At 51.5% G+C, this 17474-nt stretch overlaps 5 protein-coding genes across 5 annotated transcripts; 2 read left to right on the forward strand and 3 right to left on the reverse strand.

The window, feature by feature from the left end:
• Positions 1-281: 281 nt before the first annotated feature.
• On the forward strand, positions 282-2414 carry MRS44_015614 (uncharacterized protein; the record flags this gene model as incomplete). The annotated part of the gene is made up of 4 exons (XM_046272196.1): positions 282-372; positions 437-812; positions 861-1263; positions 1320-2414. 4 exons carry the CDS (start codon positions 282-284, stop codon positions 2412-2414), a joined length of 1965 nt encoding a protein of 654 aa, XP_046130241.1.
• Positions 2415-3154: 740 nt separating this feature from the next.
• On the reverse strand, positions 3155-4271 carry MRS44_015615 (uncharacterized protein; the record flags this gene model as incomplete). Its single annotated transcript, XM_046279571.2, has 2 exons — positions 3155-3388; positions 3441-4271. The coding sequence occupies 2 exons, from the start codon at positions 4269-4271 to the stop codon at positions 3155-3157; spliced, it is 1065 nt and encodes a 354-aa protein (XP_046130240.1).
• Positions 4272-6211: 1940 nt separating this feature from the next.
• Positions 6212-8120, forward strand: MRS44_015616 (uncharacterized protein; the record flags this gene model as incomplete). Its single annotated transcript, XM_046270510.2, has 3 exons — positions 6212-6458; positions 6512-7751; positions 7805-8120. The coding sequence occupies 3 exons, from the start codon at positions 6212-6214 to the stop codon at positions 8118-8120; spliced, it is 1803 nt and encodes a 600-aa protein (XP_046130239.1).
• Positions 8121-8572: 452 nt separating this feature from the next.
• MRS44_015617 (uncharacterized protein) lies at positions 8573-12239 on the reverse strand (the record flags this gene model as incomplete). The annotated part of the gene is made up of 4 exons (XM_065619277.1): positions 8573-9875; positions 9923-10587; positions 10734-11781; positions 11839-12239. 4 exons carry the CDS (start codon positions 12237-12239, stop codon positions 8573-8575), a joined length of 3417 nt encoding a protein of 1138 aa, XP_065475349.1.
• Positions 12240-13406: 1167 nt separating this feature from the next.
• On the reverse strand, positions 13407-16958 carry MRS44_015618 (uncharacterized protein; the record flags this gene model as incomplete). Its single annotated transcript, XM_065619278.1, has 4 exons — positions 13407-14587; positions 14911-14947; positions 14996-15326; positions 15376-16958. The coding sequence occupies 4 exons, from the start codon at positions 16956-16958 to the stop codon at positions 13407-13409; spliced, it is 3132 nt and encodes a 1043-aa protein (XP_065475350.1).
• Positions 16959-17474: the final 516 nt, after the last annotated feature.

Here is a 17474-nt window from a genome sequence, read left to right on the forward strand (position 1 = left end):
AGCCCCTGAGTCGTTATCCCGCAGGAACCGGATAACAAAGAGATGAATCCTACCTAATGCGTCGTAGGCAGTCGACGACCAACAAGCGAGATTTCAACGTGAGCGTTCTGCAAGGTAACGTCGGGGGTTTCAAGAAGAGTGCTAAATATATAGACTGCATGGCGAGCCATGTGGCTGTAGACGATCTTTCCTCTTCTCCTCATCCCTCTCTTCTCTTGGCGGGCGAATCGTGATCCCACCGCACACCCCCAATCTCTCTGCCTTGCAAAGAGAATACGAAGATGCAGGCCTCTCGACTTTCGTGGCTGCTTGCCGCGGCTGTCCTTCCTGCCGCCCTCGGCCAGACCATCAATGTCGACGGCGAGGCTGTCCGTACGTGCAGATCAAACTGACACATCCTCGTGATGAACCATCGCTAATCTGAAACATGTCATAGCTGCTGACGAGTCTAATGTCGCCCCTGCTTGGGCCGAGCCGGCAGCTGCGTCCTCCAGGTTCTCATTCGTTGAGGAGACTCCTCAGCTTACTGACGCCGTGCTTGCCAACCTCACTGATCTGGAGTTGAGCAACATCGACGCCTTTTACTTTGAAAACACAAAGTCCAAGCGGTCTGCTGCCGATGCTCCCAAGTGCAAGACCTTCCCAGGTGACAAGCTCTTCCCTGGCAAGCTCATCTGGAAGGTTTTTGATCTCCTCTCTGGAGGTGCATTAATTGACACTATTCCCCTTGGCTCTGCTTGCTACAAGGGAGAGCATTACGATGAGGCCAAGTGCAAGTTTCTCTTGGATAACTGGTCCAACTCGACCACCCAGTAAGTCCATACCACCAAGTCTCGATGGCATCCGCTAACACCTCACAGCATCAGTGACCCAACTTCTGTCATGTCGCCCCTCTACGAGGGTGCGACTTGTGAACCTGCCAACGCAGCTGAGGGCGGCCAATGCACACTCGGTGGCTTCCCCTTGTACTCTGTCAAGGCCACCAACGTTGCTCAGATCCAGCTTGCTGTGAACTTTGCCCGCAACCTCAACATTCGCCTCATCATTCACAATACAGGTCATGACTTCCTTGGCAAGAGCACCGGTGCCGGCGCCTTGTCCATCTGGACTCATAACCTCAAGGACATTAAGTTCACAAAGAGCTACCGCGGTGCTGGCAGTTACACCGGCCCTGCCTTCAAGCTTGGTGCTGGTATTCAGGTCAAGGATCTGTATGAAGCTGCCGACCGTGAGGGGTACTCTGCCGTTGGTGGAGAATGTCGGGTAAGCACAAATCTTTGATACAGACCAGGTTCAAAGATGCTAACAAGGATCACCAGGACGTCGGTGTGACTGGTGGCTACACCCCTGGTGGTGGTCACTCCCCCTTGAGTCCCATCGCCGGTCTTGGCGCTGACCAAGTCCTGAGCGTCGACATTGTCACTCCTGATGGTCGCTTCGTGACAGCTGATGAGAAACAGAACACTGATCTCTTCTGGGCTGTCCGAGGTGGCGGCCCTGCTACCTGGGGTGTTGTCGTCTCCATGACCGTCAAGGTCTACCCCAAGATGAGCTTCTCGGGCATGACCTGGAGTGTCACCACCAAGGACGCCGGTATCTCTGAAGAGGCTCTTTGGAAGGCTCTTGATGTTTACTGGCGTCGCTTCCCCGAGTACTCGGACAAGAAGAGCTACGGGTACAGCTTCCTCTTCCCTGCCGGCCCCGGCAACTATCTCTGGACCATGAACCCTTGGATGGTGCCCGGCATGCCCCTTGCCGACTTCAAGAAGATGGCCACACCTCTTCTGGAAGAATGGAAGGCTCTTGGCGTTGATCCCAAGCCCACATTCTTTGAGCATGACCGCTTCCTGCCCGCTTGGCGAACACATTTCCCTGCTGAAAGCGTCGGCAACCCCTACGTTCGCACGGGCTCTCGTCTGATCCCCCGAAAGAACTGGGAAGATCCCGAGCTGTTGAACAAGACCATCTCTACTCTCAAGGGCATTGGATCTGAGGGTGCTATTCTGATTATCTACAACATCAACGCTGCTGCTCCCAAGGGCACTCCCTCCAACTCGGCCAACCCTGCCTGGCGCGATGCCAACATGTTTGCCATCACCGGCCTAAGCTGGACCGCCAACTCCACTAAACAAGAAGTCGCCGATGTAAACAACAAGCTCACCCACGATGTAATGGAGCGTCTCAAGGCGATTACTCCTGGTGGTGGTGGTTACGGCAACGAAGGCGATGTCATGGACCCTGACTTTGGACAGTCGTTCTTTGGTTCCAACTATCCTGCTCTTTACAAGCTGAAGCAACAGATTGACCCCTATGGTGTGTTTTATGCTCCTACTGCTGTTGGTAGTGAGGATTGGTATATCACTGGCCAGGAGGCCTACGTGACCAAGCAGACTGGTCGTCTTTGCCGCAAGTAGACATTTTGATCGTTTAGAGGGCTTCGCAACAAGCACATAGGAGCCTTTTTCATGTAAATTAGATTATACAACAATTCATCTTGTACCTTGACGCCTCTTCGTACCAAAATTTGATCCTTGATACAGTTACACTGATGAAATGAAAGCCATCTCGCATCAGACTACGAGGCCTCTTGCATCACTCACAGCTTGGTTGCTAGTCACAGCTATCCTCTCCAGTTACGTTAGATTGCAGTACGGAGTACACAGTTGACAAATTGACTCTAGTATCTCACCCCCTTCGGTTACTAGTCCCAGACCCTGCATTAGCACACATGAACTCTTCGTCATCTGCCTAGCCGAGGGGTCCGATCCCTGCACCCAGGATTGTGTTGCGAGTGGTGCGTCAAGTCAGGGGGAGTAAGTTCCTTGCATCGATTAGTCCAGCTCATGAGCACTATCTGGGGAACTTTAATTACCAATACCGTCATGGCGGTACCTTGGCTTCCAGGGTCTGAATGTCCAGGGCAGAACGGGCCGGCGATCCGTAAACCATGCTGCGATGCATGTCAGGTTTACATGGCTCTAATCATTGAAATTGGGTCAGCCCCTTGACGTCCAGCCGTCTAGGCTTATCTAGAATTCTTGCAGAATACTTGGGTTAATGACGACCTCGCTACTCTGACAAATCCCTATGCACCCTAACTTTCCATGCCTCTGATAACCGACATGGTGATATCCCATCCTCCTGTTTTTCTAGTTCAGAATCCAAAAGGTAAACAGTCCATATTTTCCAAGTTTTCCTCTGCCTCTTCACTCAAACACCTATCACAAGTACATTTGAACTGGAACTGCTCTTGCACATGCTTCTGTCGACTTGTAACGTCCTCATGCACCGTGAGGTCAAAGTAGGTGATCATGCACTCTTCACCCTTGGCAATATCACGCGCTGCGGTATAGACCATTCGTCCTTGGGCATCAGGCTTGTGTGTGACCTGCAATATCGTTAGTCCTTAGTAGTACACAGTATCAAGGAAGAATACTCACATTAGGTAGACAAGAGTGGTTGAACATTGCAGCCCTAGGGTACAAGCTCAACCCATACGAATCTCCTCTCGCAGTAGGATGATCAATCATGTACAGAGGACCTGTCACCTTTGGGTAGAGTCCAAAGGTGTTGGTTTCCTCCTTGCAAATGAGCGACAGCATCTCGTCAGGACTCAGGACACACGGTAGCACTGATGCATCACTTAGGTACTCCTCGGCCAGTCTCTTCCAGTGGTTGATTTGCGACTCTGGCCACGAGTCGAGGTATGAGCAGCACATCTCCACAGCTTTCCAGCCACGGCTGAATTCATCGTCTCTAGGATATCGATGGCGGGACATTGAAGCTCCGCTCTTCAATTCCATGTTCCATGTAGCAAGTAGACGCACAACATGCCAGATGGTGACGAAATTGTACTGGCCCTCTCGGTCACGGATGAGTTCTCCCTTCTCCTTGAGCCACAGGCACTCGAAGCCATGTCGAACGTGATCGGCAGCTCGACAGGCAGTATTGCACCACACAACATCCTGGAAGCAATTCCGGTGACACCGGACACCATGTCCGTCCCTGGGCACACGTCGCGAGCACGAGAGATTGCTGCAAATGAGGTCTTCTTTGTCGGAATTCACTGAAGGCACGATAGCATACGGTGTGTCAATGAGGAGAACCGTGCCCTCCCGGACGGCGGCTGAAGCACGGAGCAGTCGGCCCTTGCAGGGATCCTGATCCGGGGCAAGGTGAGGGTGGATGTAAAAGGCCGAGTCAAAGGTATTCGAGGGTCTGAGCTTGCTCCTCGGAGCTGTCTTGGGGACTAGGATCTGTTGGACCTTCATTGGCGCGGATTTTCGATCTGGGAGCACAAAATATGGGAAAATGGAAAAGACGGGGAAAAAGAAGGGAAGAAATTCGAGGGTCTTGCTCAACGCTGGTTAGCCTCAGAAACGAAGGTCTGGACCGCCGGGAGCTGGGTCCAATTCGGTTAGTTGGGTGAAGGCAAACTTGTGTCGCCGTAACCGATTGTGGCTTAAGCCTATCACTGCGGCAGAAACAAGACGGAGTGATTCAGAGGCTGAGGATCTGTGGCACGTCAAGGGCGTTGCTGTGATAAGGTTGCTCAACAAAACCAGTCATGTCTGGTCTGGCTATCAACCTTTGAGCTTGAGTCTGTTGATGGAACTTGGAGACGCAGATCATAGCATCCCGCTTTCTTAAAGAATACCCTTATTCATTGCCATGCTCTCTTCTAGGCAGAAAAAGACAATGGCTTTCTGTGGCTGCTCTGTTATCTCAAGATCTTCGCTTAACTGTGGTTCTTGACGTCAGATTTCTTTGCGGTTAGAATCCCCGTTAGTGCGGCTTCAAAGCCACAAAACAGCCACCGTTTATTCTTCGACAAGGGGCCATCCGGCTGCTAGGTATCTTCGAACCGGAATATATGCACAAGACTCAATACAATCCGCCCAACTCTCCTCAGACACACGCTCTTCACAGCTTCGATCATCCGTCAAAGGCTTCGAACTCGTGAAGCCATTGCCGGCAAAGTTGTCTCCCTGCATGCCAAGTGGAGATCAAGATGCAAGATGAGATGAACCGTCCAGTCAAAAAACCCTTGACCCCACGTGTTATCATCTCGTTCGCCTCACATTGCAAGCCATTTCCGAGCCAATCAGTGCTGCCCGATTATGAGGTCGCGATAAGAGGTTTGTGTGCAGTCTGCAGATGAGCGAGCTGCTTCATTCCACTTCTGGGTATCTAATGAGTTGTTGTCTTTTCCAATACATCTAAACATGAATCTATGGGCATCAATAAAATTTTATGTACTCACCGGTACCTGTAGCCCAATCTAGTTTTCAGCTGGATATGCTCTCCATTCTGTGCATTAATGTTGGTGCCTGCAAATGACGACTGAAATAGACCAGCTTTCTCGACAGATTTGAGTATGCAGAGCGTTTAAACCTGCTGTGCGATGTTTTACTCCTAAATCAAGAAATAGTAGGTACATTGATGGTTCAATTACTACGTTCGTTCCGCTCCATGTCGTCAAACACCTTGCCAACTCACGATCCAGGTCCTTGTGTGCCCTAGAGTTGAACCAAGGTGCCCGAGTGCGACTACTCTGCGACACTTTCATCCTTAAGGGGCCGGGTCCTTTGATTGAGCGACCTAACAATGAGCGAAGCACGTTGGATTGATGATACACCGCCAGATTGCACCTCGAAACGGCTCTTGGCGGTGAACATGAGTAACACAACAATGCGATCGGATCTTGTTCCGGAGTTTCCTCCGGGCCATATACTCCGAATGTGAGGAACTCTGTACACAATGACTAGAATCTTCCAATTCTATCAGTTATCATGATATGAATTCGTTGCGCCCCCTGTTGTTATCTTGGTGGTGCTCAAGGGTAGCATCCCCCGCTCGCTTGGCCAAGTGGCGAAGTTTCAAGAAGTTTCCATCTCACCCAACATGCATCCGATCGCTACAGAAATGCCCGAGGCCCCATTTTAACGGTAGCAAATACCCGCGGCTGTGACCGGATTCACAAAGTCATCTGAGGGTGTGCGATCTTTAACCTTAGGGTATTTATGGCCTGTTCGACCATGTGACGATGAGGTTTCGTTGACGTCACCTTTGCTACGAGTCAGGGAACGAGAGCCCACGTGATGATATATTAGAGCAAGCAAAACTGCCCTCCATCTTTCTCTCCTGCATTGATATCGTTGCAGTTCGTTGTCGTATTGTCTCGTATCGTCCTTTTCTTTGTCCGCTGCCAATGTCTCTTGCCCAGCACGTCACTCAGGTTGAAGGGTTTGACTACGAAGGCCCTGCCAATCCCAATTATGAATGTCCCGCACCACCAAGTTTTCAAGGTCCTTTTGGCGCGCCCGATATCCTGAGTCCCGGGGTCGGAGACGATACAAACAGATCTGAATGGCGACGGCTGAGCTTTGCCCCGGTCGACATCACACAGGATGAGGCTCACATCGCGGCCTACAAGGTCTCAGAGGTTAAGCGATTTAGTGAGTACATGCAGGAACCTGATATGGCTGAAATATCGCTAACAATTCCCTAGTGCAAGTTGCAACCGCCGTGATAGCATGCTGGCTTGCATCTGGCATCGTGTTCGGCTTCGCTGCTCTCAAACCAATCTTGATCGCTGAAGGCGTATACCAAGAGCTCTGTCAGGTCAACACGTCGCGTCTAGGCGATGATCCAAGCATCAATGTCCCCTGTGCCGAGCAGGATATGCGATTAAATCTCTTTTTCATATCTGCATCTATTTCTGCAAACGTCTCGTCCCTCTTCGCCGGCTCTGTCCTCGACCGTTATGGACGTCGCACATGCTGGATAGTATCCAGTCTCTTCCTGATCGCCGGCGCCCTATTGATGGGCTCCTCTTTTGCCATTCCAAAGTTCGACGGTTATCTCCTTGGCAACGTTTTTCTTGCAGTTGGGGGAACATTTCTCTTCGTCTCCAGCTTCCAACTCGCCAATGCCTTCCCCAAGAACTCGGGCCTGATTGTCGCCCTCGTCACCGGAGCTTTTGATGCTTCAGCAGCTGTTTTCCTCTTCTACCGCATGGCTTATGAGGCCTCCGGTGGAAGCTTCTCGCTTGAAAAGTTCTTCTTCGGATACATTGCCATTCCCGTATTGATCTTGGTGGCCGAACTGCTTTGGATGCCCTCACACGCATATCACACGTTGCCAGAATTGGAGAAGAAAATTGAGCAAGCGCAAGATCGAACTCGCGATGTTCATGCTTCGGATGAAGAAATTTCCGACACTGCCGAATTGACCCGAGTGCGAAGTGCTCGTGCCGATAGGCGTGTAGCCAAGCTTGAAAAGATTGAAGAGCTTGCGGGAGACAGTGAGGAACGAGAAGAGCGTATCAAGATTGAAGAGGGGAGAAACGAAACAAGTGGTGTTTGGGGAGTTCTTCACGGCGTCCCAGCTCATCGCCAGATGCTATCGCCTTGGTTCATCCTCATCCTGTTGTTGACTGTGCTCCAGATGCTCAGAATGAACTACTTCATTGCAAGCATCAGGGCGCAGTACAGGTATATGTTGGGATCAGACATCAAGGCAGAGAGGATCAACGACTTCTTTGACGTGGCTTTACCCCTGGGTGGTGTTGCCTCGACTCCCTTCATTGGCCTGCTGCTCAACAATCTGAGCGTGCCCTCCACCTTTGGAGTGCTGACCATCTTCATCATTGTTATTGGAATTCTCAACTGTTTGTCATTCCTCTGGGCTGGGTATGCTACTGTCGTTGCATTCGTCATTTTCCGGCCTCTTTATTACTCCGCAATCTCGTAAGTGAGCCCTTCACGATCAACCTACCTATGATTGCTGACCCGCTATGTAGTGATTACGCTACAAAAGTCTTTGGTTTTGCTACGTTTGGGCGCATCTACGGAACCATCACTTGTCTTTCTGGACTCGTCAATTTCGCCCAGTCTGGGCTTGATGCCCTTACACATGGGCCCCTAGATGGGAACCCAGTCCCTATCAACGCCACCCTGGGAGGTCTCGGAGCGGTTATTGGCCTGACTCTGACCATCTTCGTTGCTGTGAAAGGGAGAGTGTTTGTTGATCAAAAGGCAGAGATGGAGGCGGACCATGAGAGGGAACGACTTCTATCTAATACGAATGGCGGATATGGCACAGGTGGGCAAGCATAACCTACGGCAAATAAAAGAATAGATTCGGAGTAAGAGACAGGTATTGTCCAGAGGGAAAAAGTCATAGAGGGATAGAAAAAGGAATTCGTCTTCTAGGGTTGGGATATAGGCACTACGTTCAATACTAAAAACTGCATTGAAAAGGTGTATTCTACGTCGAATGATATGCTTCATACCCCGCGAGAAGTTTCAAGAACATAAATAACACATAATAAGCCATCATATTCAAGCATAGAACTCCTCAAGAGTCGCATAGTACTGTATGCTTGTTACATCATTGGACATTGGGAGCAAAACATGGGCCCATTCTCAAATAATTTTCATGGGTTGATGCTGGCCATCGACAAAAGCGAAACGCAGCTGGCAAAGGAACTCGCTTCGGATGGTCCTGAATTATTTATTTTACGCTACCATTATTCGAATTACTCATTAAAGCAACTATAAAAGATGTACTAGTAGAAGGTAACGAGTAATAGCAACACAGCCATCATGAACCCGTTGATTCCATTCACCACACCCTTCGCGACCACAACTATTGGCTCAGTTGGGGGTCCCCAAGGGTGGTTTTCGGCAGGAGGATTAGAATTATCTGATCCACCCACAGGCTTCGGAGCTGCTTGAGTGTTGATCGCAGGAGGCTGTGGGGAGTCATTTTCGTCCTGGTCGTCCCAGACGTAGTGCTCTGGCTGGGTCGGCTCTGAATCTGCGGGGACCTCTAGATTTATAGGCTCTGCTTTGGCTGGTGACGGAGATGGCAAGGAGGCATCCGGAGCCGGCTTCTTTGGCATGGCGGGCTGCGCTTGGTGTGTCACGACAGGCCGTTGCTGGACGGGCGGCCTGGGCGCTTGATGAGGCCGAGTCGGCCTTGGCTGGTCATGCTCGGCCGGATAACGATCGTTCCCTGCAGGTGGGGAGTATTGATTTCCGGGACGTATTCCGTGGTCTGGTCTTGGGCGGCTTGCTGGCTCTGTGGCCTTGGCCGCGGGGCCCCAAATGACACCACCCGCGGCCTTGTGAGGTACCGGACGGGGCCACGCGTTGGGTCTGTTTGCCGCCTCATGGCCTGCAGCCGGGGTACAAGCAGCCGGGGTACAAGCAGCCGGGGTACAAGCAGCCTTGGGAATTGTGAGGGTGACGCTGTTCGCCCCTTGCCAGCCACAAGCGTTGCACGGCTGAACAATCGTCGTCATCTCCACTGGTGGTATGGGTTGGACTGCGCATCGGCCACATGGGTAGTAACCCAAAGTTACGACAACCTCGGTAACGGTCAAGTACTCTGGGTCTTGTGGATTGATGGTTTGGTAAACGACTGTTGTCACAGTATTTGCATATGTGGCCTCGATCGTCTGAGTGACGTTGAAAGTGTAACCCTTAGGAGGAGAAGGGTCTTGGGTGGGGAAGGGAATGGGCAAGTTGTTTGCTGAAGTTTCATCTGAAGGGGGGATGCTGAAAGGAATTTCGATAGAAGAAGGATTGAGGCTAGGAACGATGTCGACGGTAGAAGTTGGAGATAGGCTGGGGGCAAGGGAACTTGGAATGAATGGTTCTGAAGTCGAGGGTATCACTTCAATGGATGAACTATCCAGGGCTTGGATAAGGCCATAGAGGGTCAACAACCTGTCTGCGGAGACGGCACGACGTCGGTTGACGACATTACCACCGCAGAAGAGGCCAGGGTCTCCGGGACAAGGAAGATTGCACTGTCCATCTTGCACAAGGCCCGTGTTGGTCAATTCGTCTGCGGCGTAGCATGACCTGCACATTGTTAGAGTTACCTCCCAAGTAGGCTGGTTCAAACATACCGCAAGTAGAGGCCGACGTATTTTCTGCCTGCCGCTAGCTCAATGCATCGTGCAGTTGTCATCTCTGGGTCTGTCAGCAGCTCTTCAAAGGTAGGATAACCCTGTCGAGAGCCGAGACAGCCAATGAATTCGTAATTCTTGATTGATGGCAAGTTAGAAGCTGCGACAGCCTCTGTAGAGGTTTCCGATGCTGTAGAGGCTGAAGGGGGTAGAGGAGCAACTATAGTGATAGTCTCCGAGACTGAGGGCTCCGGACTTGGGGTTTCAGCGGATGATGCGTCGATTGGCTCAGTCGAGGTGGTGCTCTCGGAGGGCGGAGGAGGGGTTGGTAGCACAGTGAACATTGAGTCTGAGGTGCTGGGTTCCGGAGTCGGGATGGGAGGCTCCAGTGACGAAGATTCAGGTGGAATGACTTCGCTGGTCGACTCTTCAGTACCTGTGGTGGATGTTTCAGTACTCATTGCGGGCAGAAGCTGGGTGCTTGTGGCTGGGGTTGTTTCGGTGCTTGAAGGAGATGGCCCGGCACTTGTGGTCGGTGGAGGCTGGCTGCTCTCAGTTGTGGATAATTCCACACTTATAACGGTTGGGAGTTCAGCGTTGGTGGATGAAAGGGTCTCTGTTGACGATGGCTCGTCTGAAGACGGTTGAAGAATAATGGAAGATGTCTGTGTGCTGGTGGTTTGAAGGGTTGATTCTTGAGTGGTTGTATATGATGACTCGGTGCTCCAAACTGAGGACCAGTCGGGGGTTATGGACGTTGATTCAATAGATGTGGTAGAAAATTGAGAGGTGGTATCTGATGGCTGGTTACTCCAGATTTCAGACGATTGAAGGGGGTAGATGATTGAATGTCCGTAGTCGATGATTCAGTGCTTGTGAGAGCTGTCGTTGACAACTCGGTGCTTGTGGTTGGGAGTTCAGTGCTTGTGGTAGGCTGGGTAGTCAGACCTGTTGTTGTTTCTGTCAACTGAGCCGAGGTAGTCTCAGTAGTCGACTCTTCTGTGCTCTTAGCCTCATCACTCGTGGTCGGCAATTCTGTAGTCGTCTCCGTTGTGGTCAGCTCGGTAGAGGTCTTGGTAGTTGTGTCAACTGAGGTAGTTGTCTCGGTAGTTGTCTCGAGGGTTATCGAGGTTTCTTCAGTCGTGGTGGTAGACTCTTTAGTCGTAGTTGTCACCTCGGTCGTGGTGGTTATTAGCTCCTCCGATATTGTGGTCTCAGTGGTAGTCTCAGCCATAGTCGTCGTTTCTTCAGTCGTCGTTTCTTTAGTAGTCGTCGTTTCTTTAGTAGTCGTCGTCTCAGCTATGGTGGTTTCCGTCGTGGTTTCGGCAGTGGTTGTTGTCATGTCCATCGTTGTCGTTATCTCAGTAGTGGTGGTCGTTTCCGCAGCTGTTGTCTCAGCAGTCGTAGTAGTGGTCTCAGCTGCTGTGGCGGTGGTTGTCTCTTCAGCAGTAGTCGTCGTCGTCTCTGCCATGACAGAGACAAAGATGGTCCCTGATACAGTCCCAGACGCCGTCTGGGTCGATGTACCTGTCGTTGTGGTTGTCACGGTGGTGGTGACATAGGCGAGCCGGAAGTCAGTGTCGCAGTCTACGCAGCCTCCAGCTTTGATCAAGAGACCAGAATCCCATTCCGTATCGCTGAAGTCACAGATGGCTATGACGACTGTCTGCGCCCCGGTCGCCAGAACCGACTGTAAAAATGGTGGTGACGAGCCAGGGTACGAAGTGACACTGTTTGGCGGTACAATGACCCGGCCTCCGTTCGGCGAAATCCATTCATTCGTTGCTGTCATCCGGTCGCCGTTCTCATCAATAGCGTATTGAGTACCGCCAACAAAGATACCAATTGGGTCGGGAGATCTATCGTATAGGTAGTTGGCAACAACTCCTAGTAGGTACGACGCCGGGTTCACTTACCCTCCCACTTCTTCCGAAGCCAAGATATATTCGAAATCAATTCCAGCATAACCAGGTTGAACAAGAACATCCACAGTCAAGATGGCCGCGTTGAATGTGTTGGTGCCACAGTATGTGTCCGACCCTGGTGCTCCGTTATTGACATAGTGGTCTCCGCCTGGGAGGGCACCCACTGCCGCTCCCGATGTCAATATCGCGCCGCTGCCGATTCCAAAAGGCCCATCCGTGAAAGTTCCGGAGCTGACTGAAGCTCCACTGAATGAGGCCTGGATAATGGTGATGCCCGGGCCCGAGAAGATGGCGTTGGCCAGCGTGTTGGCATCACCACTCTCCGTGACACCGAAACCGATGCAGTGGTGAACAAGACTCGCCCACAGGGTCAAAATACCGACCGACTTCATGATCGAGGCTTGGACAGACCCGTGTCCAATGTGGAGAGTTGCCTGGTCTACTCGGTTCAGTATCCGAGAGGCACCTGCGGGACTCGAAAGCTTTCTACCAAGACTTCAGGGGCAGAAACGAATATTCGCTGCGTTTCAGGTTAGACTCGTGTCGATGACCTAAAAGAGTTGAATATTAACAAACATTCCACGAATAACATCTTCGGCAGGCAAATAGCAGAGAACGCATCCCTTGAACTTGAATGTCTTACTCAACGGGGGAAGCGGGCGTAGCCCCCCGGTTTCAGACACCTAATCCATCACTTTTACGATCTCTAGTCAAATCGCATTCCAGATCTCCAAGACTTGTTACATACTCGTTAGACAACGGAATACCAAAATGAGAAAAAGGAGGCACTAGATCGCTCGGGTTCTCCCGCTTGGTGACATCGTACCTGTATGCCAAGAGTTGCCTCCCTCTCGAACCTCGTGCCATCACTCGTTGCTTTCGATAGCTCAAGATATATTTTGCGATTTGGGTTAAGTCGGGATGTTTTCTGGTCTCAACAATTGCTCCAAACCCATGTGATGGCGTACATGGTCGAATTATCCGCGAGGGGCATGTCGCCCTTGATAATCCGCCACTGAGCGAATTCTTCAAAGAAACGTGACATCTCTTTCATTTGAGCTCTTAAAGGACACCAAAAAGACACCAAAAAGATACCGAAAAAAAAAAAAAAAGACCTAGCTGGTCTCACCAAGGTCGCAGCCACATGACCAACCGGCAGTCGGCAGTAGCTTCCCCTCAGCAGACATCCCATTCGATGCCAGCAATCCTCCCTCATGCCTTTTGTGAGATATCGCCAAGGCTGATGTTGCATCCATCAAGATCAGATATCTTATATGTCTAGTCCATAAGGCGGAGGTGCCCGACTCCGCGACTCACATGCCGTTGCCAAGACTTGAAGGTGACAAGGGAGCTTAGAGAATCTAGAGGGTTCACTTGATGCTGCACAGCCTCGAAGCTGTTCGAAAAAGCATTCCACCTTGGCATCACGACTCCTAGAGCCATGTCAAGCATAGGGACTAAGTGATATTGGTTGTATACTATCTTCATTCTAACTAGATGTCACTCGATCCAGTAGACTCACTACACAGTAGTGATACTGGAGTTCATCACCCTTCCTTTCAGGGAGTGAACACGACCTGCTGACCCCATGCCGCAGCCCCCTCCGCAACAACAAGCGCCTCCTCCCAATCCTCAAGCGCAAACCCCCCGCCCACGGTCTCATGTCCGGCATCCTTGCCGAGTTTCAAGACCCCAGTCTCGATCAACTTGATGAGTGAGACTAGCTCCGCCCGCGTGAACATGAACTGACCCTTGATGGTGATGTTACGAGCCATAATTCCCACGTAGTTGACGCTGACACCCAGCATGGCACCAAGAAAGACAGCCCGGCCGAAGGGTCGGAGCGAGTCAAGGGAGACGGAGAGATGGTGCGGAGATGCAGTTGCTTGTGAGGGCGAGATGTCGATGAACGCGTCTGCGCCTTCAGGGCAAAGTTCTCGAATTGCCTTGAGGTCTTTTTCGGTATCACCGGTGAGTTCAAGGGCGGTTATGCGAGGGTAGCGGCTTGCAAGAGGCTCCAGCTTAGAAGCTGAGCGAGAGAGTGCAATGACTCGACAGCCAATCTGTGCGGCGACCTCAGCGACAGCGCCGGAGAAGTGACCAGTCGCAGGTGCAACAATGACGGTCTCTCCGGGACGGAGATCGGCAGCACTGATTCCGCCATATGCAACAGCCAGACGTTGGATGTAGTTCAAGTCGGCGTAAGAGTAGCCCATCTGGTCCCTCAGGATCGCCTCATTAAGGACCAAGCAGTTCTCAATCGGCATGGTCGCAGTATCTCTCCAGAGACCTTTGTACAATTGAAAGATCTCGACATCTCGCGCCTTGCCACCGCCGTCATGAAGACCGATCAAGACTCTAGTTCCATCAGGATCATCTCTCGCGGCGACAAAGCCATTGATGAAGACGAGTTGGCCTGGCTTCAAAGCGACAGCACCATCTCCGACGGAGAGAACTCGGGCAACGGCAGTGTCTCCTGGGGCAAAGGGGAGAGTGAAGGAAAGAAAGCCCTTTCCTGCAAAGCCATTGCGGTTGTGAGGTCGGACAGAGGTGCTCAGAATACGCACCAAGGCGGTTCCTGGGGCTGTCACGGTTGGGGTCAAAGATTTCTCCAAGACGAGAGGCTCGTTGAACGCAGGGACGATGAGGGACTTGGTTATCTCCGGGAAGGCCTCCTGAGCAGCCATTTTCGTGAGGATGAAGGGGTTGATGCTTTGAAGTGCTGGGTAGAATGTTGCGTCTTGTTGATGTGTCAAGTCATAGGTTTGCTGGGCCCCCAGTCCTTTATATACTTGCAAAATTTCACCTCTCCCCTACAATACCCAGTCATGGCACATTTTCCTCCATTGATACATCTTTGATCACAGATCGGAAGGTTGGTGATCCTTCTGTCGGAGCTTCGGAGCTTCTCGTTTCCTAAAAAGGCAAGGCTTACATCCGATATATCCGGAGGTCAGGGATCCTCTCGGCCGCATGTACGGTGACACCTTAGAGGCGGATTGCAACAAGATGCGGCCGCCCGCATAAGTTAATTGGCAAGCAAATGATCTGATGTCGTTTCACTTGACAAGTTGTACCGGAGACAATCATCGATAGCACCCTATTTGTTGTCAGTATCGGCTCGAATAGTATCAAGACATGAACAAACCCAGTCAATGTCCTCAAGGCCGGTTAACAAGGCGTCAAATGATGGGGCCTCTGGGATGCTTAGGGCCAAGGCCTCCGATGGCTCTGCCTCATTTTCCCCATGCTGAGAAGCCAGCTGAGTTTGGTTATCATTCCTTATGTCATCCGCACAATAGAAATTCGAGGTGTCGAAGGGGATCTCAATCACCCAGTGTTGGGCAATTTGAATCTGGCCCGAAATCACTCGAAGAACCCTCGAGGCTTCTGACGCATGCATGGAAGTGGCTGCTCTGGCAGACCACATTTGACAAGCTGTCTCCAGCATGCCTTTGACATTGCTGCTTTCTTGCATACTGGAGAACAATTAGAACTCTTGTCCTGAAGGGCGGGAGTCCAACTCACGGCATATCTGGGCAGTCGGCGAATTCAAGGGGTGCCAGAATCTTCCAGACCATAAAGTCACTGCTGGACAAATTGAATGCGATGTAGCGATCCTCGTGCAGTCGCCCTCCCCTTTGCAACTCTCGATCTACTTCGATATATGCCCTCACACCCTTCATTGCCATCCTTCGGCAGATAGCCAGGGACACCTGAGACAGCTGGTCTTGGGGCTTGGTGAGATCGAGAAACGGCCGATAGAGTATGCTGTTACCCATCGAGTACAGAAGCTCCAGCATGACCCTATCCATGACCGTGTGGCTCTTGTCGGTAAAGGCGGTGCTCCGGATCGAGCGTGCACGTAAGTAGGGTGGTATCGACAGGTACCACGTTTCCAGCTCATGGCCCAGGAGTATAGCATCTGGGTAAGTGCAAGCTTTAAGCCCAAGAGCATGACGGATGATGCGGCGCAGGATTGGGAGCAACATGGATTGGTAAACACATGCGGCCATGCTCTGAGGGTCCGTCAACGGCCGAGGGGATAACAAAATGCTGTCTTCATCAAAGTCGTCGTCGGTGACATTTGTTGGGTGACCAGTATGACAGGTATCCTCGTGTATAAGAGACGGCAATCCTCGCCCAAAAGCGCAGAGAACATCATAAAGCTGAATGATAAACCACACACGTCTTCTCATCTCGGCTTGAAATGGGGTGAGTGCAAGCGAGGGATCAGACGGGACGCGATGATAACCTCGTAGTTGAGCCAGCCGAACAGTCAAGCCACATAAAGAGTGTAGAGCAATATCCTGGCTTCCCCGTAAAGTAAATCTCGAGTGGGAATACATAGCCAGGGCCTCGGTCGAGAATTCTTCAGCCTCGAGGTATTGACCTGCCAAGAGACACCTCGCCGACATGTTCAGATATGTCAAAGGGTCAACCGGTATGGCGTTGGTCCCCTTTGCATTCGTCACAACAGCTCCGATTGCCAAGATGGAAAATAGTATGCTGACCCAGAGGAAATTTGCAGACTCTGGAGAGTTCCAGAACAGGTCATACTGCCTCCTGAACTGGTGAGCATGGATAAACGGAGCAGTCAGATATCGTGCGTTGAAATACGCAGCGATCATGCTGTCCGTGGCTTGTCGATCCGGCAACGCCCTGTAGATCTCGGGGAGAGTTGTGGGCGACATTGATCCAAATACCACATCAATTTCATGATGTGCGCTTGCAGGTTCTGCAGGTACAGTGGTTTCGTCCGCATCCAGAACCCTCTGCATGCGGTTGATGCTTTCGGCCAGTTGGCTGTGCGAGACATCCCTTCCGGTTCCAGACTTTTCAGCCAAGGCGTCAAGAACAAGCGTCATATGCCTCAATTCCTTCCGGAGCTCATCTTTTCCGGCAGATGAAGAGGCACGTTTCGGGGCCGGTCCAAAGCGGCACGCGTTCTCCTCACCCCGTTTCCGGCAAGCCCCGCAAGGCTGCTCTCTGTCACACTTTAGTTTCCGCGATCGGCAATTACAGCATGAGACTGTTTGCCGGTTGCGCTTGATGCGGCGAGGTTGCGATGCGCGAAAGGTGGTAGTGTACTTGGAAAGGTCTTGGTTCATCTTAGAGGACGTGGGGGATGAGTGTCAGGAGAACTGCCGACAGATGGAACAGCTTTTAGTGAGATATGACGGGTCATGTGAGCGGCGGATGGCGCGGTTCTTGTGAGTCTACATGAGACTATTGGCATTTAGCTTGATTAAAGGCTCGGCGCAAAGAGCGCATCGACAGATTCGACACGATAGTTGTTATGGTGTTTTGGCTGATCGTGTCTAAAGACAAGCCCCGATGCGTGCCTGGGCAACGTGTGTGTGAGGTTAGTCAGCACAAAGGAGCGGGGAATGCGTGTCACCCCTACCCTGAACTTGCATTTGATGTACCAGATCTCATCTGTTAGGGGCATTGTTTGCCGCAATCTGGAAGCAGAGAACGATGAAAGATTATAAAGAAGCTCTGGACCTTTGTAAACATCATTTTCCTTGCCTAGGTCTTCATTGGAGATGCTTAGCAATAGCAAGCAGCCAACCGGTGTAGAATGGTCATATAACCAGTGGATGGAGGGAGCGACGAGTAGAACG

The sequence above is a fragment of the Fusarium solani genome (genome assembly GCF_023522795.1).
Source record: "Fusarium solani strain SB1 chromosome Unknown bctg00000011, whole genome shotgun sequence".
Lineage (NCBI taxonomy): Eukaryota > Fungi > Ascomycota > Sordariomycetes > Hypocreales > Nectriaceae > Fusarium > Fusarium solani.